Source organism: Callorhinus ursinus, unplaced genomic scaffold (genome assembly GCF_003265705.2).
Source record: "Callorhinus ursinus isolate GAN/ISIS: 27379988/994484 unplaced genomic scaffold, GSC_fseal_2.0 scaffold8, whole genome shotgun sequence".
NCBI classification, from domain to species: Eukaryota; Metazoa; Chordata; class Mammalia; order Carnivora; family Otariidae; genus Callorhinus; species Callorhinus ursinus.
Genome location: NW_027397070.1, coordinates 46,687,922 through 46,712,646, shown reverse-complemented (window position 1 = coordinate 46,712,646; position 24,725 = coordinate 46,687,922). Strand labels below are relative to the sequence as shown.

The following is a 24,725-nucleotide window of genomic DNA, read 5'->3' as shown; positions in this document are numbered from 1 at the left end:
TAAAGTTTGTGTTCAAAAAAGAGAAATCTTTGTCTTCAAAAAAACCACATTACTCTCTGAACATGTTTTCCTTTCAAAATTATTAATGAATCAGAGTACAATCTGAAAGGAATATGCCATACCTTCTTTTTCACTTTCTTTCCAGAATCTGGGTCTTTTTCTTCTTTCTCCACTTCAGTGATGAAGTAATCATCTAAGCTTAGAACTCTGGGTGCAGGTCCTCCAAATTCTACCTCTTTATCCTAAGAATCATACAGTCAAGAGAGTTAAAGAGAACCTATAGAATAAATTAATGAATGCTCACAGCAAAGTTCCTTCTCATGGCTAAATAATATGCAATCTTCTCGTGGTTCAAATCGAGCAGAGGCAAAGATATTTGTTTAAGCAGAACAAAATGTTTATGGGACAGCATCTTCCCATGGGCCAACAAGAATGGATCAAATGGGAAATACCAGTATCAAAATCACGCTGCTTGCTAAGGCAAGTGGCTAACAAAAGCAACTGATTTTTTGGCTTTCCCATACTCACTCGAATAAGTTTTGCAACATGTGTCTTTCCACTGCCAGGCAATCCTCTCATTATAACAACAATCTGAAACACAATGAAAAACCAAAAAATCACTCAGAAAATATTTTTTTACAATGATGTCTTATAGTTAAGTGACATATTGTTCTCCAGGATACACCATATGACAGGTCATGAAACAAACCTTAATAAATTTAGAAGGACAGAAATAATACAAAGTATGTCTCTGACCACAATGGAATGAAATTAGAAATTAATAGTAGGAAAAATTGGAGAAATTCACAAGTATGTGGAAATTAAACACCATACTCCTAAATAACCAATGGGTCAAAGAAAGAATTTAAACATCAGAAAATACTTTGAGATAAATAAAAATACCAAAACTTATGGGATGCAGCTAAAGCAGTGCTTATAAGGAAGTTTACAGCCATAAGTGCATATTAATAAGAAGAAAGATCTCAGATCAATAACCCAACCTTCACCCTCAGACGTTGGAAAAAGAAGAACAAACTAAACCTGAAACAAGCAGAAAGAAGGAAATAGTATTAGGGTAGAAGTCAATAAAATAGACAACTGAGAAGCAATAAAGAAAAATCAGTAGAACCAAAAGCTGGTTCTTTGAAAAGATCAACAAAATTGACAAACCTTTAGCTAGACTGACTAAGAAAAAAGAGAAAAGACTCAAATTACTAGAATCAGAAATGAAGGATGGAACACAACTGACAACTTCACAGAAATAAAAAATTGTTATAAAGGAATACTATGAACAGTTGTATACCAACAAATTAGACACCTTAGGTGAAATGGGCAAATCCCTTGAAAGACACAGACAACCAAAAATGACTCAAGAAAAAATATATAATCTGAATATACCCATGACAAGTGAAGAGATTAAATTAGTAATTAAAAACTACCTGCAAAAAAAAAGCTCAGAGGCCCACATAGTTTCATCACTAAGTTCCAACAAACATTTAAAGAACTCTTTACAAGCTCTTCCAAAAAACAGAACAGGAAGGAACAACTCCCCACTCATTTTGGGAGGCCAGCATTTCAAATCAAGCAGATACTCTAAAACCAAAACACCAAAACGAGACGAAAACCACAGATTGTCTCTTATGAATATGGATGCAGAAATCCCCCAAAAGTACTGGCAAAGAAACAGACTCTTAAGTATGGAGAACAAACTGATGGTTACCAGAGGGGAAGAGGGTGCGGTGATGGGTTAAACAGATGACGGGGATTGAGGAGTTCACGTGTTCTGATGAGCACAGGTGATGTATGGAAGTGTTGAATCACTATATTGTACACCTGAAACTAATATAACACTGTTAACTAACTGGAATGAAAATTAACTTAAAAAAACCCAAAAAACGAACATACACATTTGGAGATCACTAGGAAAATAGGAAAATAAGCCCAAGCAAATCAAGTCTCCTAATTCTCCCTCTTCTTGTTTCACATGCCATAAAACCAAATCCAATTTCCTCCTCTTCAAAATAACAGAGCAATTAATGAACCTCTTATGAACTGTTTTCTAAAGTTTTCAACATCTTTTTTTTCCAAGCAATTAATCTCTAATTTCTTAAATTCTATAGGGTAAGGAGTTTGAGACTATATGATGATTTGGAGATGGTAAGATGCTTTGAATCTGATATTACCATGTCACAGAAAAGTAGAGAAATTCTATTCAGGATATTAAAAAGATCTATCAGCCTCTGATTTGCAAGAAAGCTAGTCAACTACATAGGACTCACTCTCTCAGGTCTGCTCTCTCGGCCAGGTGGTTTCAAAATATCATCCACATTCTTAGATTCAGGTTTCTTCTCGACCCGTGGAGCTGGAGGTGGCTGGTGGCTTAGTGAAGGAGTTGGCAGGGGCATTCGCTCCTCTGGGTAAGTTCTTCGTTCTCCTAGGAGGCCAGCAGTTGAACAAAATTACTATTTATATGGTAATTATTTTAAATTTTAACTCTCTTCACTCGTGCTAAGGTAATATATAAAATAATGATTATATAAGATATATAAAATAATATATAAAATAATCTTAATGAAAGTTTAAAGTAATGTAAACCTATTAAAATCAAGAAAATGAAAAGACTTAGGTATGATTTCAAACAGAATGTTCCAAAAAATACCGAAATCATCTTTGTTTGTATTAAATTTAGGAAAAAGTTAAGCAACAGGACATGGAAGGAGAATAGTATACACTTTGTTGGATAGTCCCAAGTATGATTTTTATAATCTGTCTGTAACTTCAGCTTTACAGTTTTATGAACAAGAGTCACCAGCTTCGGAAAGCTTGTTCTTACAAACAGGTATGTGTTTCTAGCTTAAGTGTATAGTGGTGAAAAACCAAAAGCAACCTAAATGACCAACAATAAGGTTTTATATTTTATCCATTCAATCGAATATCATGGAGCCATTATTATAGGTTTACATACAGAAAAATGTATATTGTACAATATCACTGGGAATAAGCATGATAAAGAAATGATATATATACTTTGATTACAACTTCATTGATATGTACATGAAAAGAGAATGATAAGAAATATACAAAATTATAATAGTTGTGTAGGTGGTGGGATTTTAACTGATTTTGTTTCTGTTTTCCAAATTTCTTTAATAATACAAAAGAACAATTTGTTTTCTTTCATTAATTACACTGCTATTTTTTTTTTAATTTAAATTAAAAAAAAAATTTTTTTAAGTAGGCTCCATGCCCAGCATGGAGCCCAACTCGGGGCTTGAATTCAACTTGAATTTCAACCTGAGTTGAAATCAAGAGTTGGATGCTTAACCGATGGAGCCACCCAGGCGCCCCTACACTGCTATTTTTGATAATAATGTTGCCATCTCTGAAAAATCTGTGAGTACATTTTATTCTGAAAGTTGAAATCCATAGCTACAGTGGGAAACATCTCCAGTGGTTTGCATTCTCAACATCGTCATGGGTAATAAGCCACTGCTCTACCTCCAAACATGGATGGTCCTTCATAGGCTGGTCGGTCAGACTTTCGGTCATAGGATGGCCTATCAAATCCCCCTCTTCTGGATGAGGAATGGTCTTTTTTGTCTCGATATGACTGAGTCCTAGAAGATGTAACAGGAAGTGCTTTAGAAAATAAAAAGAAAAAATGGAGGTCTCTGTCTTACAATGCAATATTACTATCTGCCCAATTTTCTCCATGTGTAGTTACTACACATGGTAAATATTTTTATTTTTATTTTGCTTTTCCATTAGATCTGCCTTGCATACACACATCTAAAGAGCTCATGAATTGCAAAAATACACTGTATGCCTACAACTTAAGTAATGACTGCACCTTTATTGACAATACTATTTCTTTCCTTACTGGCTATCTCCATCTCCCATTTAATTCTCTGGAATTCAAGCTCACAAAGCTCAAACATCTAGTTTTCTGAAGATCGGTCTGAAACTGTTCTTCCCTCTCCACTTTATAGATACACATGTATAAGAAGAATACATCATTTACTGAACTTCCTTTAGATACAATGACTTTTGCTGAACTTAAGTCTATGGTAATTTGTACACCCGGCAAAAAGATATTCTTCATAACATACCTATCATCTCGAGGTCGGCGGTCTCTATCAAATCGATCCCGGTCATAGTCAATCACACCCCGATCCCGGTCTCGGTCTCGGTGTGCCTCCCGATCCCTTTTGAAATCTCGATGATCTGCTATGACATTACTCTGACGATCAAAATAGGGCTCACGGTCTCTGTCTCTATCATAACGGTCACGTTGGCCTGTGTGCTCTATGAAAACAATTAATACAAGGTAAGAGCTACATCCCCTTTTCTGAATAAAAGTGGAAAGATGAAAATCTAACTTTAGAATTAGCATAAATTATGGTTCTAAATTCAACTTATAAATTTTTTAACTATATTAAAGGGAGGCCCAGATAATTTTTTTTTTTTAAGATTTTATTCATTTATTTGTCAGAGAGAGCACAAGCAGGGGGAGCAGCAGGCAGAGGGAGAAGCAGACTCCCCGCTGAGCAGAGGGCCCGATGTGGGACTCGATCCCAAGACTTTGGGATCATGACCTGAGCCAAAGGCAGACACTTAACCGACTGAGCCACCCAGGCGCCCCAGGAGGCCCAGATAATCTTATTGAAAGGAAAATCACATGAATATTAGGTCCTAAAAAGGTTTAAAAATACTGATCTCTCAAACCACCTCACACCAGTCAGAATGACTAAAATTAACAAGTCGGGAAACGACAGATATTTTTGAGGATGTGGAGAAAGGGGAACCCTCCTACCCTGTTGGTGGAATGCAAGCTGGTGCAGCCACTCTGGAAAACAGTATGGAGGTTCCTCAAAAAGCTGAAAATAGGGGCGCCTGGGTGGCTCAGTTTTTAAGCATCCCAGGGTCCTGGGATCGAGTCCTGCATCAGGCTCCCTGCTTGGCGAGAAGCCTGCTTCTCTCTCTCCTACTCCCCCTGCTTGTGTTCCTTCTCTCGCTGTGTCTCTCTCAAATAAGTAAAATCTTTAAAAATAAATAAATAAATAAAAGGTGAAAATAGAGCTACCCTATGACCCAGCAATTGTACCACTGGGTATTTACCCCAAAGATACAAATGTAGTGATCCGAAGGGGGACCTGCACCCCAATGTTTATAGCAGCAATGTCCACAATAGCCAAACTATGGAAAGAGTCCAGATGTCCAACGAGAGATGAATGGATAAAGAAGATATGGTGTATATACACGATGGAATATTCTGCAGCCATCAAAAAAGAAGTCTTGCCATTTGCAATGACGTGGATGGAACTAGAGGGTATTACGCTAAGCGAAATAAGTCAATCAGAGAAAGACAATTATCATATGATCTCACTGATATGTGGAATTTGAGAAACAAGGCAGAGAGGGGAAGAGAGGAAAAAATGAAACAAGACAAAACCAGAGAAGGAGATAAACATAAGAGACAAACTCAGGAAACAAACTGAGGGCTGCTGGAGTGGAGGCGGGTGGGAAGGATGGGGCGGTTGGGTGATGGACACTGGGGAGGGTATGTGTTGTAGTGAGCACTGTGTATTGTGTAAGACTGATGAATCAGACCTATACCCCTGAAACAAATTATACATTATATGTTAATAATAATTAAAAAAATACTGATCTCTCTGGGACTCCTACCTGTCTCAAAAGTTGATCTTTCAGGTAGTGGATCTGGGCGCAAAGTTATTCTTTCTCCATAGGGTATCTGTTCAACTTTATTAGTGGACATATCTGGTGAACCAAATCAGGGAAAAAACATTATTAAGAATGAAACTTAAAGAAGACAAAGCTGAAGCTAAAAACTTCTTGAGAATCCCAAATACAAATCTGTCACCATCACTCACCTCGGCCATGGCCATAATCAACAGTCTGCTGCACTGGTGGTGGTTTGGACATTGGTGGCATACCCATAGGCATTGGGCCAGGAGGGGGAATGGAAGGGTGAACATGTGGGGGTGGTAACACTGGAGCAGATGGAATTGTTCCAGTTTCTGGTTTAAATTCTGAATTCAGTCCTTGTTCATCATTTGTATCCCAGAGACCATAGAAAGAATCTTCATCCCAGCGTTCCTGTTCCACAGCTGAGGTCTGTGGCTTTATTACTGGAGGAGGAGGTGGAGGTGGAGGAGGTGGCGGTGGTGGTGGTGGTATTGGGATGGGCGGCCTGGTCACAGGAACAGATGATCTTGCCGGTGGAGCAGAAGGCCTTACAATTGAACCTGGTGGTTTACCCATAGGAGGGGGTGGTCTATAGGACCCTGGAGGCTGGAGAACAGAGTAAATGCTTTAGCAGATAAGCATACCATCATGTTTTCACACATCAGTAGAAATTAAAATCCAATTCTCCATCCATAAAAGAAAAAGTTGATAAACTGGAGTCACTCAAAATTAAAAACTTTTTGTTTTAAAATATACCATTGGAGAGAAATATGCAAATCATGTATCTGATAAAGGACTTATACTTAGAATATGAAAAATTTTATTACTTAATAAGACAAACAATAGAAAAAAAATACGGGCAAAAAATTTGGACATTTCTCCAAAGAAGATACCAGAATAAGCACTTGAAAAGATGCTCAACATCATTAGTCATTAGGGAAATACAAATTAAAACTATAATGAGATACCATATCTCATACCCAGTAGAATGGCTGTAGTTAATAAAACAGACAATAACAAATGATGGCAAGAATGTAGAGAAACAAGAACCCTCCTAGATTGCTAATGGGAATGTAAAATGGTGCAACCACTTTGGTAAATGGCTTAACACTTACTCAAAAGGTTAAACAAATTTACCATACACTCGGCAGTTCCATTCCTAGGTCTCTATCCAAGAAAAACATATCCACCTAAGGACTTGCACAAGTATTCACAGCAGCATTATTCAATGACCCAAATGTCTATCAACTGGTGACACAAAACATGGTATATCCATACAACAGAATATTACTTGGCAATAAAAAGAAATGAAGTGCTGATTCATGGATGAACCTTGAAAACATGAGGCTATCTAAAAGACATGAAAGACCACATATTGTATGAATTCCATTTAAATGACATGCCCAGAAAGACACATCTACAGAGTCAGGAAAGTAGATTAATTGTTGCCTGGAACGTGGGGTAGGAATGAGGATTAACTGCAAACTGGCAAAAGGGATCTTACTGGGATAATGAACATGTTCTAAAACGGGGTTATGGTGATGATTGCACAGCTTGGTAAAATTTACTAAAAATCACTGAATCACACACTGAAAATGGGCAAATTCTATGCTATGTAAATTATACCTCAATTAGGTTATTTAGAAAAAGGAAAAAAAACTGTCTTCAACCTTTTGCTAGACTGGGCTGGTTTGGCTCTTGCTATTGCAGTGGTGACCCACTTCATCCTGTCTGATATTCTTACATCTGGAGATCTTCACATTTCTCTAAACTCTCCCACCTAGATACATAAGCCTAGGGCTTTTCTTACAATCACGCTCGTTGGACGCCTAGGGTGGCTCAGATCGTGATCTCGGGGTTATGGCATCAAGTCCCACGTCAAGCTTTCTCTCCCTTTCCCTTTGCCCCTCTGCCTGCTGTCTCTCAAATAATTAAATAAGTAAAATCTTAAAACAAACAAACCAATCTCACTCTTTGTTTTTTCACCCTCAACTCAGCAACAGGAGTGTGGATCCAGCTAAGCCAATGTCCGCCTTGCCCTGAAGCACCCAATTCTAGGGACTCTTCTCCAATGCCTGAGATTTATGGGCCTGAAGAAAATTATGCATCCTTGCAAATGTCATCTGCTGAGACACCCCACATGGAGACCGTCTCTCCTCTTCCTCCTTCCATGGATCTGCTTATTCAGGACAGCCCAATTCTTCCACCAGTCCCAGAGTAAAACTACTACCCCCTTCTACAGAGGAAGGAACAGTGAAGAAGGAAGATATGGTCCTGGGCAAGAAACAGATCAGAACCCTGTCCTCTCAGACCCAACTATATGTGCTCAATGACAGATTTCAGAGACAGAAATACCTCAGTCTCCAGCAGATCCAAGAACTTCCCAACATTCTGAACGTTAGCTATAAGCAGGTTAAGACCTGGTTCCAGAACCAGAGAATGAAATAAGAGGTGGCAGAAACACAACTGGCCAAACAGCAACAGCGTGACTCAGGACAGCTCAGCAACTACAAGAACACCAGGCTTCTCTTCCTATCACTAGGGATAACTGATAAACACTTCTGGAACTTTTCAATATGGAGCAACCATTCCTGCAACAGTCAGACCTGGTATCCCCAGGCCTGGAACAACAATTCCTGAAACAATCAGCTCCACAACTGTGGAGAGGAATCCCCTGCAGCCCCAGATCCAGTTCCAGTCAACTTTGGTCAGTGATGTGGAGTCTATCTTAGAAATTGCTGGGAGACGATGGACTCTGAAAAACAAACAGGGTTCTAGAGGGGAGGGGGGTGGGGGGTTGGGTTTGCCTGGTGATGGGTAAAGAGGGCACATTCTGCGTGGAGCACTGGGTGTTATGCACAAACAATGAATCATGGAACACTACATCAAAAACTAATGATGTAATGTATGGTGATTAACATAACAATAAAAAATTATTAAAAAAAAAAAAGAAACTGCTGGGGAAAGCCATGGTGTAATACAGCAAACTGCTAAGTATCTTAGCACCCAGCAAATAATGGATTTATTTCCAAATGACTCTGTGAACATAGAGCCTGGAGATGTGTGACGATGAGTATATTATTCAATCTCAATTTGGGCAGTGGCTGTATTACTTCTCCTAGGATTTGTCTTTTAGGGTCCTATATCTCTCTCTGCCTTGATTTTCTGTTTCTTATTATGCTTATTGTGTCAACTGAGGGGGTATGAATGGAGTCTAATCAAAGAGGTTTCAGTAGCACTGGCTGCTATGGACAATGTAGCATGTTTCTGGCTACAGATGACTAGATACAATACTAATTTGGGTATCTTTAGGCTCCAGAATCTAACCTCAAGAATAGGAAGTAAAGGGGCGCCTGGGTGGCTCAATCAGTTACGCGTCTGCCTTCGGCTCGGGTCATGATCCCAGGGTCCTGGGATCGAGCCCCACATTGGGCTCCCTGCTCAGCGAGGAGCCTGCTTCTCCCTCTCCCTCTGCCTGCTGCTTCCCCTGCTTGTACACTCTCTCTCTCTGTCAAAAATAAATAAAATCTTTAAAAAAAAAGAAAAAGAATAGGAAGTAAAAATACAAAGGTGTGTGATGAAGGATTATTTGTATTTTCTGACATTGTGAAGCTTCACTTGTTAATAACCTCAATTGTTGTGGTGAAGGGTTAAGCTATAATGTGCTTCATGGATTTCCACTGCCCCTTGTGTTGTTTTACTGTAACTCCTAATTTGTACATTATTCTAGTATTTGCAGAAAGATGTTTTGTATTTTAATGTATTATGATAATAGTACCAGTTGGTTGGTTGGTTTACAGGTTTAAGTACAAATAAATAAAATACCCACTTAAAAAAACCTTGTCCTCAACACTACCATCCCCTCCCCCCAATGTACCACCCTCTTTTTCTCCTTCCTAGTTAGGGAGTTAGCCACTTAGATATAAATGTCCCAGGTCCACTCCACACCTACTAAATTTCGGTTTGGAGAGATCCTAGCATTAGTTAAAAACAAAAAACAAAAAACAAAACAAAACAAAAAAACAAAACCTCCATGAATAATTCTGATGTTGACCACTTGGTTAAGAACCTCTGCTATAAACTATCTTTCTCACTCTGGTGACCTATCTCCACAAAAAGAGTGAATTTCCAGTGAGAGAAATAAACTCTAGCTAGCCTCCTCATTTCTATTCAGTTGTCTGGTTGACAAGAGTAGTTTGTGGCAAGATTGGTACCAACAAACAACATCAACACCAGGAAACAACAAAACAAAGAAACTGAATGGGACATTTAATAACCTCTCCAAGAGGGAGTGCCACTGTAGCGAGCACTGTTTACATTTGTTTTCCCAAAGCAATCACCAAATGTCAACAGAAATGTGTATTAAAGAGATAGCAGAATCTCTTGACAGATAGGTCCTATCTACTCAATAGTGAAACCCAATTGTCAAATTTTATTTTAATCTTTGCAAGCTTGATTCAAATGGTCACTATTCTTTGCTCTTAGGTTCATTGTTTCTGGTTTGTTTGTTCTTCACTGACAGCTATTTTGACCTTATATAGACCAGCCAACAATATATATTACTTACATATTTACTCATGTATGGGCTGTACTTTAAAAACAAACTTTTTGAGTAACAAAACGGATTTGGCCAATACATAAGAAATGTTGTTTAACTAGAGATAGCTGCAGGCTATGGTTAAAGACAAAGGGTTACTACCTAAGAGTAAACATTCGATTATGCCATTTTAAACTCCAAGGAAATGCCAATATAAGACAAAAACTATTGTTGTCTGGAGCTATCCAGGCCTGTTTCAAATATCTGAAGAACTCTTGGGACTATGTCTATAAATAAAATAGAAAGTGTTTTCTTCACACTGCACAGTGAAAGCAATAGATACATTTTTTAAAAAACAAAACATCCCTACAGTATTTATATGAGAAGATTAACATCTACATTAATAATAATATAAATTGGTAAGAAAAACCTCAAGAGTCAAAGAGTAAATGGGTAAAGAACAAAATAGAATTTTTACAAGAATATAATTAATATGTAAAAAAAACCTCATGTTCACTAATTATCAAAAATGCATATTAAAACATTTTATTAAAATTATTAAATCTACCAAAAATACTAAGTAGCTGATACTTGCAAGGCTCTAGTATACATCTTATACAACTATTTTCAAGAGCCACTGGCTGTATTCCAGGAATCATTAAAAATGTCCTTATTCTGTAACTGAAGTATCCCACTTTGGGAATTTAAGATTATTATTATTTTTAAAGATTTTATTCATTTATCTGAGAGACAGAGAGTGCACGCACAAGCAGGGAGAGGGGCAGAGGGAGAAGCAGACTCCCCGCTGAGCAGGGAGCCCAACATGGGGCTCAATCCCAGGACCCTGAGATCATGACCTGAGCCCAAACAGACGCTTAACTGACTGAGCCACCCTGGCGCCCCATGAGCTTTGTTTAGAAGGAAAGACAGACAAGGTGACAGACAAAATACAATAGGATAATGGCTATGACAGAGGCTTGTACAAGATGTTAGAGGGGTACATGTGAAGACAACCATCTTACACAAGCGGAAGGGAAGATACAGAGCTGAGTTCTAAAAATGAACAAGAATGAACTAGGTGGAGAAGGGGATAAGAAGAGAAAGAAAAGAAACTCTGGCTTTAGAGAACAACATGCATGTGGCAAACGGATGTAGAGGGAAGAGCCTGGCACACTTGCAGAGTTGTAAGAAGCTCCATGTGGAAGGAAAAGAGAGTGTAGGAGAGCGATGGTAATGGTTAAGTAATGGTAAGTAGAGGTCAGGCCAGTTCAGGAAGAACACAAAAGGTCATGCAAAGGACTCTAGATTTTATCCTGAAAGCCATGAGGAAATAGGGAAGCATTCTAAAGCCAGGGTGCACAACAGAGTGAGATTTATGTTTTTGCATGTCCAGCTGGCCAGAAGTCCCATCAGTGCTGTCTAAAGTGAAGTACAGGGGTAGAGAATGGCACTAGAGAACTTTATGGGGTGATGGAAATTTTGTTCTTCTTTATATTTGTCAAAACTCAAGCCTATGTAGGCTTAAAATGAGTTATGACATGTAAACTATACCTCAATCTTTGATTAAAAAATACAGTAAAATAATCACTCTAGTAGCAGAATGGAGAATGGATCAGAGGGGAATGAGATGGGGAGATGAACGAGGATGTTTCTTAAATAATCTAGGCAAGAGCTGATGAAGACTAGAACTGAGGTTGTGGGGAAGTACAGGACAGTATATTTGAACAATATTAAAAAGGTAGTAAAATCAGTCAACAGAATGACTGGCTATGGAAGGACAGGACAAAGGAAAGAGTTAAGGCTGACTTTCAGGTTTCCAGCTTGGGTGACTAGGTAATGGTGAGAAAGAACAAATTTAATGGAGAATGATAATGAACTCCACTTTGAATATGCTGAGTGACAGGAGACACATCCGGATGCTGATGGATGCACACACAGGTCGGGACATGGGACATGAAGAGGTGACATCATGGTGGCCGCTGGTGTTAACAACTATGTATGAGTATTATGTGTTAGATTGGGATGAAAGGGAACACTGAAAAATGAAGAGTTAATTTCATGAAGTGGTTTGAGTTTTTTCTCTCTCGTGTTGTTATAAAGTTATTTGCATGAAAACATTTTTTAAAGCCCACCACTGGCATAAAGGTAAAAACAACAAACAACAACAAAAATGAATGCAAAACAAAGGGAGAACTTGATCAAACAAGTCTTTAACAGAACTTTACTGCCTGAACTGGGGCATAATGTTTGATCCCTTCTGTAGCTGAGGAACCAGTAGCCCGAGGAGGTGGGGAGACTCGGAGGCTCACAGGAACAAGGTTCATGGGGAGTCCCTGCACTGCCCAGATGAAAAAACAGAACTATTTGAACAAAAGAGATTATTAGGAAAATTCTACAGTTTTGTGAACATGAAGCCATGTAGCTCAGGTGTGCTTGGTGTACTTATCAAAACCTAGGGGAAAAATGCATCTGTCACACTTCTGACCACATTTAAAAGATTTTCAAAGGTCAATTACCATTAGCTTTTTACTTTCCCCAAATTTACATTTTTTATAGAGGAAATTTTATACTTACTACAATAGAAAAAAATCAAACAACACACAAACATACAAGGTAGGAATCATTTCATTCCCTGAACACACATTTTCCCATACCGGGTACATTCCAGGCCTTGAAGATGCATTCTGCAACCTCGCATCCTGGGGCGGCAGATGGTCAGGCATCTGTGGCTCCGACCCAAAGTCTTTCATCTTCTGAAGCTGTTCTTTCTGTTCCCTGTGAACAAATAAAATTGCCATGGTACATTAAGGCATGTTTACTCCATTCCTAAGTGACTACAATTAATATCAAAGAACAAAAAAGAGACCTAAACACCTTGTTCTAAAACCCTCTACAGTGCCCACAGAGCACCTACAGGGTAACACTCTTCTTGCCTTTATATAGCTAACTGACCAGTCATCTACAACCTATAAATGACTACAAATTATTAAGGATCTTCAAGGGCAGAATCTACAATCTGCCTCATTAGTCTATTCTAAAATATCATCTACTTGTCGTATTTTTCTTTCACTGAACAAAAAGTTCTCTCACTATGTTTTTTGTTGAAGACTCTAGACCAGTGGTTGCAAAATGGTGGCCAAATATGGCCTAGAAAGTTTTTTTAAGTTTGGCTTTCACATCAGTTTTTAAAATCTGAATTAGCTGCCATTATTTACAAAGCAAAATATTTCACCTATAAATTCAAATTTTAAAGGGATTTGGTAATAATGAATGGGCCTACGTTCCCACATGTCAACAATGAAATGACTGGAGTAGTGGCTGTCCACTTTAGATGAAGCAGTTTGCCACAATCCTCATCACACTCAGTAAGTAGAGTTGTACTGGCCCACTTTCACTCATTTTAGTTACCTGTCTGGTTCTTGTGGGTATCTTAGTTTATGGTCCTACTGTATACAGTGAGAACAAATGTCAGTCCATACCCTTAAAAACAACACTTCATATTCCTAAAGAGTAATTCTATAACTCTTCATGCTTTTCTTCAAATCTCTGCTCAAATTTTTTTTTTTACTTTTCCTTACAATGCCCACCTTAAGCAGGTGTAACATCTATAACCCCTTCAGACCTTTTAAAAATTTTTCCTTACATTGGGTGTAGTGACTCAAATAGACACAAAATAAGGGTCAAATACAAAGTTTATTTTCTGCTTCATATAAATTATATTATGACTTTATACCAAACACAACATAGCTTACTTGTATTCAACTATGATAATTCTTACCCATCACTTCATATATTTTAATTATGTTTACGTTGCCTTGAAAGAGCTTTATAAAAAAAGATGGTGAAGAAGAAGCACCTTTTATCCAGCATTTCCATATAAAGCAATAATGGATGAAAAGGAAATTTTAAAAAAGAAAAGGAAAGAAACCTTGGCAGCTTGGTAACACCAATCAGCTTGGTGTTCTCCATAAACAAAACAGATTTTAGAGCTGGACAGACTGCATTCAAATTCTGGGTTTGCCACTGATTAGCCAAGTGGACTTAACCTCTCTGAGCTTTAGTGTCTGTGAAGCGAGGATCTTTGCAGGCCTTTGAGATAAAAGGATTCGAGACGGGAGAACTGAGGTAACATACACTCAACTATTAGCACAGTGCCCCGCACACAGTGGGGATTAAATTAAAGATGTCTATAACTTAAAAGTGAACAGTGTAGTAACTAATGTTCTCTAGTATGCTTTCACATCTTCTTCATGAGTCATCTGGAAGAGTCCAATCTCTCAGAGCATATCTTCTATAGACAGAAATCTGCTGTGCTGCCTGAGGTATCAGATCTCTCATCTTGACCTACAGGTATTTTTCCTCATTGTACTTTTCTAGTCATAGAGCTTCAGTTATAATTTCAATTGATATAATCCACAAATGTAGACCAGAATTGAAAAATGAAGGAAACATCATACACTGGAATATATCAAAAGCTAACCATTAATTTATTTTCTCAAAACACTGTTAATTCCTAAGAAATTACTCAAAAAGCATACAATCTATCAATGACTCCTAAATTCTTATCTCAGGATATAGGTGGTTTAAGGATTAAATGAATATATACAAAGTATTCAGTACAGTTCCTGGCACATAGTAAGCATGCAATGATAGCTTTTTTTTTTTATTGCTACTACTTGGGAAGCATTATGTTGATACCTATACATAGTTAGTGATTGCAAATCAAGAAATCCAAGATCTATTCTCCATTTCACAAAGAAAATATTTGATTATGCACAAACAAGTAACATCCTCAAGTAGAGATATCTGCTTCTAGTTATAAGGAAAGATAAAACACCCCAGAAAGAAAGTATCAATGGTTAGACAAATCTGAGGACGCTTTCAGGTAAACCATTCTTAGCTTCAACAGAGAAAAACCTTACAGCACTTTCAAAGTTTTATCAAAGATTAGTGAATATGAAGTCTATCAGATCTAATACCAAAGAACAAAAATGCCTCCTGGGGAAAAAAAAAAGATATGTTACATATGAGCTCTGTGAAGTCCAGAGCACTGGAGAGTTGAAGTTTGACACTTGAAACATGCACAAGTATATGGTATGTCAGCAACACATCTATAAAAGCCAAGAGTGGCTATCAAATTTTCAGATTTCAGGACATAAGCTTAAAATTAACACAGTTCCTAAATACATATCCTAACCCTAAAACAGCACCGAATGGCCAGGTTACAAATTTAAAAAATTACAAGCTAGGAACTTGAAGCAAAATTATTCCATTCAAATATATCACATCACTTTAAAAGAGCAGTCTGCATGTGGTTTTGACTAAAAGAAATGATCTTAAGTAAGTCAACTTACCGAAGCATTTTCAGTTCTTGTGCAGCTTTCAAAATGATTTCGTGCTGCCTCTGACTGAGAACCATTACCCCTCCAAGGCCTTGGTCAGAGTCTAAGTTTGTATCCGACCCCATCATTTCAGAAGAATGATGTGAGGAGGGCATATGTTCCGCCATGGGGGAATGTCTATCCACATCAGATGGGTACCATCTGTCTGACAACCGTTCTCTTTCCCAGTCCATTCTGTCAGGGATATAATCTCGCTTTTCCCGCCATGTATCTCCTCTTTCTGGATACTCTCGGATCCTCAACTCACCCCTATCACGAAAATCTCGATCATACCCATGGTCTCGATTTCTTTCTTCTCTCCATCTATCATCCCGATATCTATCCAAAGGTGGAAGAGGTGGGAGGGGTGGTAAAGGTGGAAGAGATGGAATATCCCGTTCACGAAACTGTGATTCTTGTTCATCCAGTGGTCTCCCATAATCTCTGTCCCACTCATTATCCAAATTTCTATCATACATATCCATGGGTCTTCCAATCCGATCCACATCCCTGTCCAAGTCCCTGTCCATTTCCCTGTTGTAGTCCTCATCCATATCCTGATCTCTCTCCCAATCATCCCACCAAGGGCCTCGTCTATCTCCATCATGAGATCGAGATGGTGGTGCTGAGAACCTGTCCTCTCTGTTATATGGATCTAGTGTATCTTCTTGATAGTCACGTTCACATTCTCTCCAGTATCTTTCTCTATCCCAATCATCAAGTCTTTCTCGTTCCATTGGAGCATTTCTACCATCTAATGGGAACTCTTCATGCCCTCTCTCTTCTCCATGGTTCCATGGAGCCCTAGGAGGCTCATCTCGGTGATACGGATACATTTTTTCCCCACCATCGCCTGGTTCTGGTCTAAATGGACCTCTGTCACGACCAAAATCTGGTCTTCCCAGTCCCCTCTCCCTACTGCCAGGTCCTCGAGGTGGTCCCCTCTCCCTACTCCCAGCTCGTCGTGGTGGTACTCTCTCCCTACTCCCAGCCCTTCGAGGAGGTCCTCTCTCCTGACTGCCAGCCCTCCGAGGTAGTCCCCTTTCTCGGCTGCCAGCTCTACCCCTATCCTGGCTGCCTTGCAGACCACCCGGCACTTTCTCCCGACTGCCTCCTGGCCTCATCAACCCTCTGTCTCGACTGCCTTCTCCTCTATTCATCTTCTCTCGACTGTCTTCTCTTCTACCCATCATCTTATCACGAAAGTCTTCTTGCTTGACCAACCCTGGGCCACGGCTGAGTGCCTGGCCTCGACCTCTATTTACTAGTCCTTTATCCCGTGTGTCTTCCATTCTGCTTTGCCCAGGACCTCTGTAAGATGAGCTGCTGCCTCGATTGCCTTCTAACCTATTATCTCTGTTATCTGGCCGAGGCAGCCCTTTCTCTTGGCTGTTTTCTGAATGGGGCAGACCGATACCCAAAGGTTTAAAATCATTATCTGCAGTTAATGATGATGACGTTGTCACTGCTGCTCCTCCCTCCATCCCCCCTGGTTTTGAGGGAAAAGCAGATTGAGAAGGTAGAGGTTTATTTGCAAGGGATACAGGCTGAGTAACAGCTTGGGCTTTGTCCATTTGAGTCTCCATACTTTGAGAATTCTGGTCCCAATTAGAAGGCTCTATGGGCCCTTCCGAGACTTCGCTTTTAGGTGGCTCTTGTTGAGAGTCGCTTAGATTCTCATTTGACTGAGCCGCCTTGGCATCCTTTATATCTGCAGCAATGGAAAATGTAGCTGACTGCATTTTAAAATTCTTCTGCTGGTTACTATTGGTGTCTGCTAATTGTTCTTTGTTTCCTGAAAGAGGTTCTGCTTGTGATTTAGGTTGCTGCTGATGTTGCTGTCCAAAAGCTGGCTTGGGGCCTTTCCACTGTGGTCCACTCTGTCGAGGACTGAGGGATGTATTGGGGGTAATATAAAACTGAGATGCTGGCCCCCGGGGAATCATTCCCCATTTGCTTTTAGTGCCCTCTGTTGGGTGACCTTCATATCTGGGTCTTGGCCCATCGGGGCGATTTCCTTCAAAACGAGGCCCTTTGGGTCTCGGTCCTTCACACCTTGACCCTAAATCCTCAAATCTTCGAGGACCATCAAATCTACAAGTAAAACAAAAGATATTACTCAAGACAGTAAAGCAGAAAAAAAATATTCTCCATGTAAGAATATTTAAGGCAATCGTGCCTTAGAATCTGTTTACAAAAATGACTCTTTCAGTCATCATATAAATCCTGAGGCATCTATCTTAGAATCAGTACGCTAAAATGGCAGTGCTCAGAAGGTCTCAGGACAGTCTTTGGAAATCATGTATTATTATATTCACTTCAAAACATCTCCTGCAGCAAGTCACTGATATACTAAATTGTTAAAAAGCAATTATAAACATTGTGACTTAGTAGACAGAAAAGTCCACTCATTTTTAATGGGGAAAAAAATGCCACAGCTAATTCTGAGAGTACTTTCAGAATTAAAATATAACTAAAAACTAAATAGGAAACAATCAGTAAGATAATATAGGATGATTACAAATATTGTTGGAACTAACATTATCATCTGGACTGACAAAAATTCAAAAAGACAGTAGCCAGCTGTATCTTAAGAGTTCGCCCTGACATTTTAAAGTCTGGACAGTGCCCTGAAAATTTGCTATGGACCTACTTGCTCATTCTGGAAATTTTTAGTGCACATCCCCTGGCAAGCACTATGGTACATCCAAGGGATATACAAATAAAATGTCATCTGTTGCCCTCAAAGGGTTTACAATCGAAGAGAAAGAGAATGTAAGTGTAAATAAGGCACAATGACAGAAGTCTATCTGCAAATAACAAGGGCAACAGAGGAGGGGATGTTCAATTCTACCAGAGTAAGGGGGGGTTGCTGTCCAATAAAGGCTTTATACAATAGATGACGCTTACATTAAGTCTTGAAAGACAAATTCTCTGAGGCCAGGCTAAAAGAGCATATTGGAGATAAGGGAAATGGGTGGCAAGGAAGTGGTTAAGGAAGCACTGTGAGGAAAGGCAGAGAAACACACACCAGCGCGGCATGTCTGGAAGTGCAACAGTTCCGTATGGCTGTGGCAAAGAGCAGACAGAGTACAGAGAGCCAGGAAAGGAGTGGAAAGGGAGGGAACTAAGAGACAAGGCAAAGAGCTGGCAAGAATCAATCTCCAGGAGACCTTGTATGCCTTGTGTAGCAGAGACTACTGGTGCCCCTACAATGGCCATTCTCCCTTTTCCTACCCTAACTGAGCCTCTTCATTTTTAGCTGGACACAGAACTAGCCAAACTCAAGACTGACTCTCTTTCCCAAATTCTCCTGCAGCTAGAACTTGTAGCCATGTTCTTGCCAATGGGTTGAGAGTGAAAATGACCGCCACATCCTTCTGGGTTATACCCTTAAAGGGAAGGGCACATCTTCCTCTTCACCATTTGCTTTTTCATGCTGGCTTGGACATGCTGGTGCAGCATCTTGGACCATGTAGATAAGAGCAATATACTAGGGGATGAAAAGTAGCAAATTAGGGGCTCCTGGGCGCCTCAGTCATTAGGTGTCTGCCTTCGGCTCAGGTCATGATCCTGGGGTCCTGGGATCGAGCCCCACATCGGGCTCTGTGTTCAGCGGGAAGCCTGCTTCTCCCTCTCCCACTCCCCCCTGCTTGTGTTCCCTCTCTTGCTGTATCTCCCTCTGTCAAATAAATAAAATCTTAAAAAAATAAATAAAGAAAAAAGAAAAAAAAAGAAAAGTAGCAAATTAGAAGGAACCTGGTTTCTTGACATTACCATCATATAAGTGTGGAGAAAGAATAAACCTCTAGTTTATTAAGGCATGTGACTTTAGATTTGTTACCACAGATGCATTAATTCAGCTGGGTAAGAAGTTGGGAATTACTTAATGAGACTTAGAGCCACTACAGATGGTCTGATTTTTAAAAGATTGCTCTAGCAGAAAAGTAGCAGATGGATAGATGGGAAAAGTTTATTGTGGACTGTTTCCACAATTTGGGTAAATGAAAGTGAAGCCTGTTCTAAGGCAGTGACTGACATGAGGATGTAGAGGAGATAAAAGTGAGAGATGTGAAAGAAGGTAAAATGCATAGGACTTTCTAACAGTAAGATTAAAATGATAACAAAAAGGAAGAATTTAGGATGATTCCAAGGTTTCTGGCTTAGGCCTAAATGGATGGTGATACCTTTCATGCTTTTAATGAGAAAGAGGAGAGTTTTTCTCTTATTTGCTTGGGCAAATCAATTAAGAATAATAAATTCAATTTCAGATAAAACATTTATTTCCTATCCCTGTTGACATCAGGCTTTGCTGGTCTAGAAGTCTTTTAGTTTCAAAGGGAGGAATGCTCCCATCAGGGGACACAATAGTAACTCCATTAAACTCAAGCTGAGACTGTCACCTGGCTACTTTGGGTTCTGAATCAACAGGTGAAGAAGGGAGTTACTGTACCAGCTGGGGGTGACTGGCCCTGAGCTGCAAGAGGAAATTGGGTTACTACCGCACAATGAGGGTAAGGAGGACTGTCTGGAATGGAGATCCTCTAGAACACCTCTCAGCACTTCCATGTCCTGTGATTAAAGTCAATAAAAAATTACAATAACTCAATTCAGACAGGACTGTCTATAGCCCAGACCCTTCAAGAATGAAGGTTTGGGTCACTCCACCAGGCAAAAAATCAGGACCACCTGAGGTGCATGCTGAGAACAAAGGGACTACAAAATGGCTGGCGGAAGAAGGTAGTTAGTTATAAATACCAACTATGGTTACATGACCAGTTGCACAAAGAAGGACTGTAACAGCTATGAGTATTTCTTCCTTAATTTAATATGTTTAAATATATACATATGTATTAATCAAATATCTTTGGCTGATTTTTCTTCCTTACCATCTAACATAAGATGTATTAATAATGGTTAATTTTATATCTCAAAGTTTAAATTACAGAGTATCAAAGAGATGTGTGACCCAGCTAGAAGAATGAAGATTTCTCCAAAGACAAAAAAGGGACTTTATATCCTTTTCTGGGGAATAGGTAAGAATCTTTTTTCAGTTGTCCAGGGATAAATATTTCATGTCAGATGCAGAAATCTCCCTTGTGACCCATCCTAATCAGAAACATATAAGGGAACTCTGGGAAGGCACTACAGCCTAGCCAAATTGATGGAAAAGAGTCATCACAAGGAATTTCAATATACATAAACCCATTATAAACAGAAAAGGGACGGCCAGCAGATGAGAATTTTGTTTTTAAATTCTGGAAGACAAAGAGCAAACATGAGTGGTAACATATGAAGCAAGAAGAAGCTTAGAAGTTTAGAATGCTGGTAGTACAAGGGGATGCAATAAAAATGGGCTGGTTTGCTCACAGAACCTCAGAGAGTCAAAATTCTCAGATACCATGAAGGACAGGAATAAGACTTCAGGGCTAAAAATATGTAAATTAAAATCTATATTCATTGGGCGCCTGGGTGGCTCAGTTGTTAAGCGTCTGCCTTTGGCTCAGGTCTCCTGGGATTGAGCCCCACATCGGGCTCCCTGCTCTGCCGGAAGCCTGCTTCTCCCTCTCCCACTTCCCCTGCTTGTGTTCCCTCTCTCTCTGTCAAATAAATAAATTAAAAAATCTTAAAAAAAAATACAATTCAAAATACTTAAAAATAAATAAATAAATAAAATCTATATTTAGAACCATCAACCAGACTTTCTTTAGCCTGAATGTCCCTAAATTCTTGAATCTGAGGGCCCTCTAACAGTAGCCGACAGTTCTTTGCCCTACCACCTAAACCAAAACCTGAAGTTACTGAGTGGGAACAATAGTTGATAAGCTCCCCACATACACACAGAGCTTCCAATTAGCTTGTCTGTGTCCCCCACTCTTATAAATATAAATGGATATTTATTTTAATACCTAGATATTTGAGGAATGTCTCCAAAATAAAAGGAAGAGACCAAAGGTAAACAAGGTCATAAATCTGGAGAAAACAGAGATAATGCAAAAATCAGAAGACAACTTAAAAAAACAAAAGCAAAAACAATATCCTCAGATTCTTAAAGGTACTGTACCTATAAATCAATTTGCTATATATAAAAAAGGATCAGAACGAAAAGAACTACAGAAATTTTTTAAAATTCTCCAAATAAAATGCAATAAAAGGATTAGTAGTATCTCAGAAAGTACAACCAAATGAAAAAGAAACAAATATAATCAATCTAGCAGGTCCAAAAACCTACTAATGAGGGGTTCTAGAAAGAAAAAAAACAGAAAACAAGAAAAAAAATTAAGAAATAGGATAAAGATTTAAGAGTTAAGAGATTCTCATGTCCAGACAGAAAGGGCCCAGCTCACTAACTAAGTACCCAGTATAATGAGTAAAACAAAACAAAACAAAACCGACTATGAACTTTTAGAATACCAGGGGGAAAAAAAGTTTCTGGCAATAGGGAGAAGTCAGTTAAAAAGGAAAAGAATCAGAACAGTACAGCACCTACACTAAGTGACAGAAGAAAATAGAATGATGACCCTTAAAACCTTGAGGAATAATTATGTTCAACTTCAGTATGTAGTACATAAATGGTGTTAAACAGTTTGGTACTGGCATAAAAACAGACATACAGACCAATGAAACAGAAGAGAGAGCCTCCCCCCCAAAACCTGCACACATATGGTCAATTACTTTATAACAAAGGAGCCAAGAATATACGATGGAGAAATGGAGAAAGGACAGTCTCTTCAATAAATGATCCTGGGAAAATCGAACAGCCACATACAGAAGAATGCAACTATAGTGCTATCTCACACTATACACAAAAACTAACTCAAAATGGATTAAAGACTTGAAAGTAAGACCCCAAACCATAAAACTCCTAGAAAAAAACATAAGTGGTAAGCTCCTTGACACAGGTCTTGGCAATGATTTTGATAGCAAAAGCAAAAATAAACAAGTGGGACCACATTAAACTACCTAGCTTCTGTACAGCAAAGAAAACCATCAACAAAACAAAAAGGCGACCTACTGATTGGGAGAAATTACTTGCAAATACTGTATCTGATAAGGGGCTAACATCCAAAATAAAGAACTCATACAACTGTAGCAAAAATAGACAATCTGATTAAAAAATGGGCAAAAGATCTGCACTGGTATTTTTCCAAAGAAGACATACAGATGGCAGTAGGTACATGAAAAGATGCTCTACATCATTAATCATTAAGGAAATGCAAATCGAAACCACAATGAGATATTACCCCACACCTGTTAGAATGGCTATTTTCAAAAAGACTAAAAATAACAAGTGTTAGCGAGGATATGGAAAAAAGAGCTCTTGTACACGGTTGGTGGGAATGTAAATTGGTGCGGCCACATGGAAACCAGTATGAGGGTTCCTCAAAAAATTAAAAGTAGAACTACCATATGACACATCAATTCCACTTCTGGGTATTTATACCTGAAGAAAACAAAAAAAAAAACTAACTCGAAAAGATATATGCATCCCCATGTTCACTGCAGTATTCACAATAGCCAAAATATGGAAATAGCCTCAGTGTCCATTGATGGAGGAAGGAATAAAGAAATTGAATACTGAACTGAATATTATTCAGCCATGAAAAAGAATGAAATCTTGCCACTTTTGACAACATGGATAAACCTTGAGGGCATTATATTAAGTGAAATAAGTCAGACAAATACTGTATGATCTCTCTTATATGTGGACTATAAAAATAAATGAATAGAAAAAACCTCAAAGATAGCTCATATCTTCAGTGAACTAATAAAGGAGTTTAAGTCCCCACAAAGCAGACCAGATACAGAGAACATAGATACAGAGAACAGGCTGGTGGCTGCCAGAGACAAGGGTGCGGTATGGGAGAAATGGGTGAACTAATTTTGTTTTTAGTTTAAATAAATTAAAAAATTTTAAATGCTCAACTTCAAAATCTATATCCAAATTATTAATCAAGTGTGAGGTTAGAATGAAAACATTTTCAGACACACAAGACTCAAAAAATGTACCTACCTCCAACCCACGGTCTCCTAGTAAGTTACTTGAGCATGCACTCTGGGAAAAAGAGACACTAAACCATAGGAAGCCATGAGATTCAGTAAACAGTGACTCCAAACCAGGAGGACAGTCAAGGGAAATGCTGGAGTAACAGCCATATGGCAGATATTTTGGGCAACCAACCACCCAACCCACCAGGTGAAAAGCAAGAAGATGCATAAATTTGGGAGACAGATCTCCTCCGGAAAAAAAGAGCTGGTGTTTTTGAGACTGGGGTTGGAGAATTATTTTAAACATTTTTCAGGAAGACAATCGGAAATCCTAGAAAAGTCATTACACTAAAGAAAATATAATTATAACACACTGCTTATGTCTACAGCAAACATGGTTTACTTATCTAAAAACAGTGATATAAATATATTAGACAGATGGGGTTAAAGTAGTGTCAGAACCAATCTTTATCACACCTGGAAGTAAATATATAACATTTAAAATGTATAAATCAAGAAAGCAGGAGCATATTATTTAGTGATAGGAAGGTAACTCCCAAAAGAAAAAGCTAAAGAATTAAAAGATGTCATTAGAAAACACATCTAGGCTGGCTGTTTTGCTTGATTTTTAAAAACTTTATGTATGTACCACTTTGATAAAAATGTAAAATGAATTTAAGTGGCACAGAGAAATTAGCCCTAAAGAGGAGGAAGAAGGGCTTCTTCTGAGGCTAGAAGAAGAAAGATGAGGACAGTAAGGTAAGGTAAACAGAAGGGCAGGAAGTGAATTTCACTGAGCCTGAAAGCCTCGATTTTCTCTGGGAGGCAGGAAGCTAAAATAAAGATACAAAGCAAAATAAAAATGTTTGTGGAGACAAAGAAAAGCAGCACTGGTACAGATGGTCTCTGCAAAGTGGGGAAGGCTTGGCGCAGTTATCGCTGGGCAAAGGGAAAGGAGCTGACCAGGGCCTTGTCAAAGGATACACCTCAATGCTTAGGATGGAGGCCACTCATTTACTTATTTACCTATTTATGATACTGCTTCAGGGCTTGTGATGGCTTAATTCCTTTTCTTGAAGTTACATTTATTAATTCAAAGTGCCTGGAAAAAC

At 38.8% G+C, this 24,725-nt stretch overlaps 1 protein-coding gene and 1 pseudogene across 2 annotated transcripts in view; one reads left to right on the top strand and one right to left on the bottom strand.

Annotated features, from left to right (window-relative positions):
- The window catches only part of YLPM1 (YLP motif containing 1), a 73,678-nt gene that overhangs the window by 27,344 nt on the left and 21,609 nt on the right, over window positions 1-24,725 (bottom strand). For both annotated transcript variants that reach the window (XR_012379075.1, XM_025869645.2), the window contains exons 5-13: window positions 15,598-17,718; window positions 12,898-13,018; window positions 5,892-6,312; window positions 5,686-5,778; window positions 4,110-4,305; window positions 3,499-3,617; window positions 2,280-2,434; window positions 529-591; window positions 123-242 (exon numbers count right to left, since the gene is read on the bottom strand). Coding sequence is in view for 1 of the 2 variants with exons in the window: in XM_025869645.2 (XP_025725430.1) it covers window positions 123-242; window positions 529-591; window positions 2,280-2,434; window positions 3,499-3,617; window positions 4,110-4,305; window positions 5,686-5,778; window positions 5,892-6,312; window positions 12,898-13,018; window positions 15,598-17,718 (3,409 nt within the window). In the remaining variant the exon portion in view is untranslated. The remainder of the gene's footprint in view (window positions 1-122; window positions 243-528; window positions 592-2,279; window positions 2,435-3,498; window positions 3,618-4,109; window positions 4,306-5,685; window positions 5,779-5,891; window positions 6,313-12,897; window positions 13,019-15,597; window positions 17,719-24,725) is intronic.
- On the top strand, window positions 7,688-8,773 carry LOC112822654 (homeobox protein NANOG pseudogene; annotated as a pseudogene).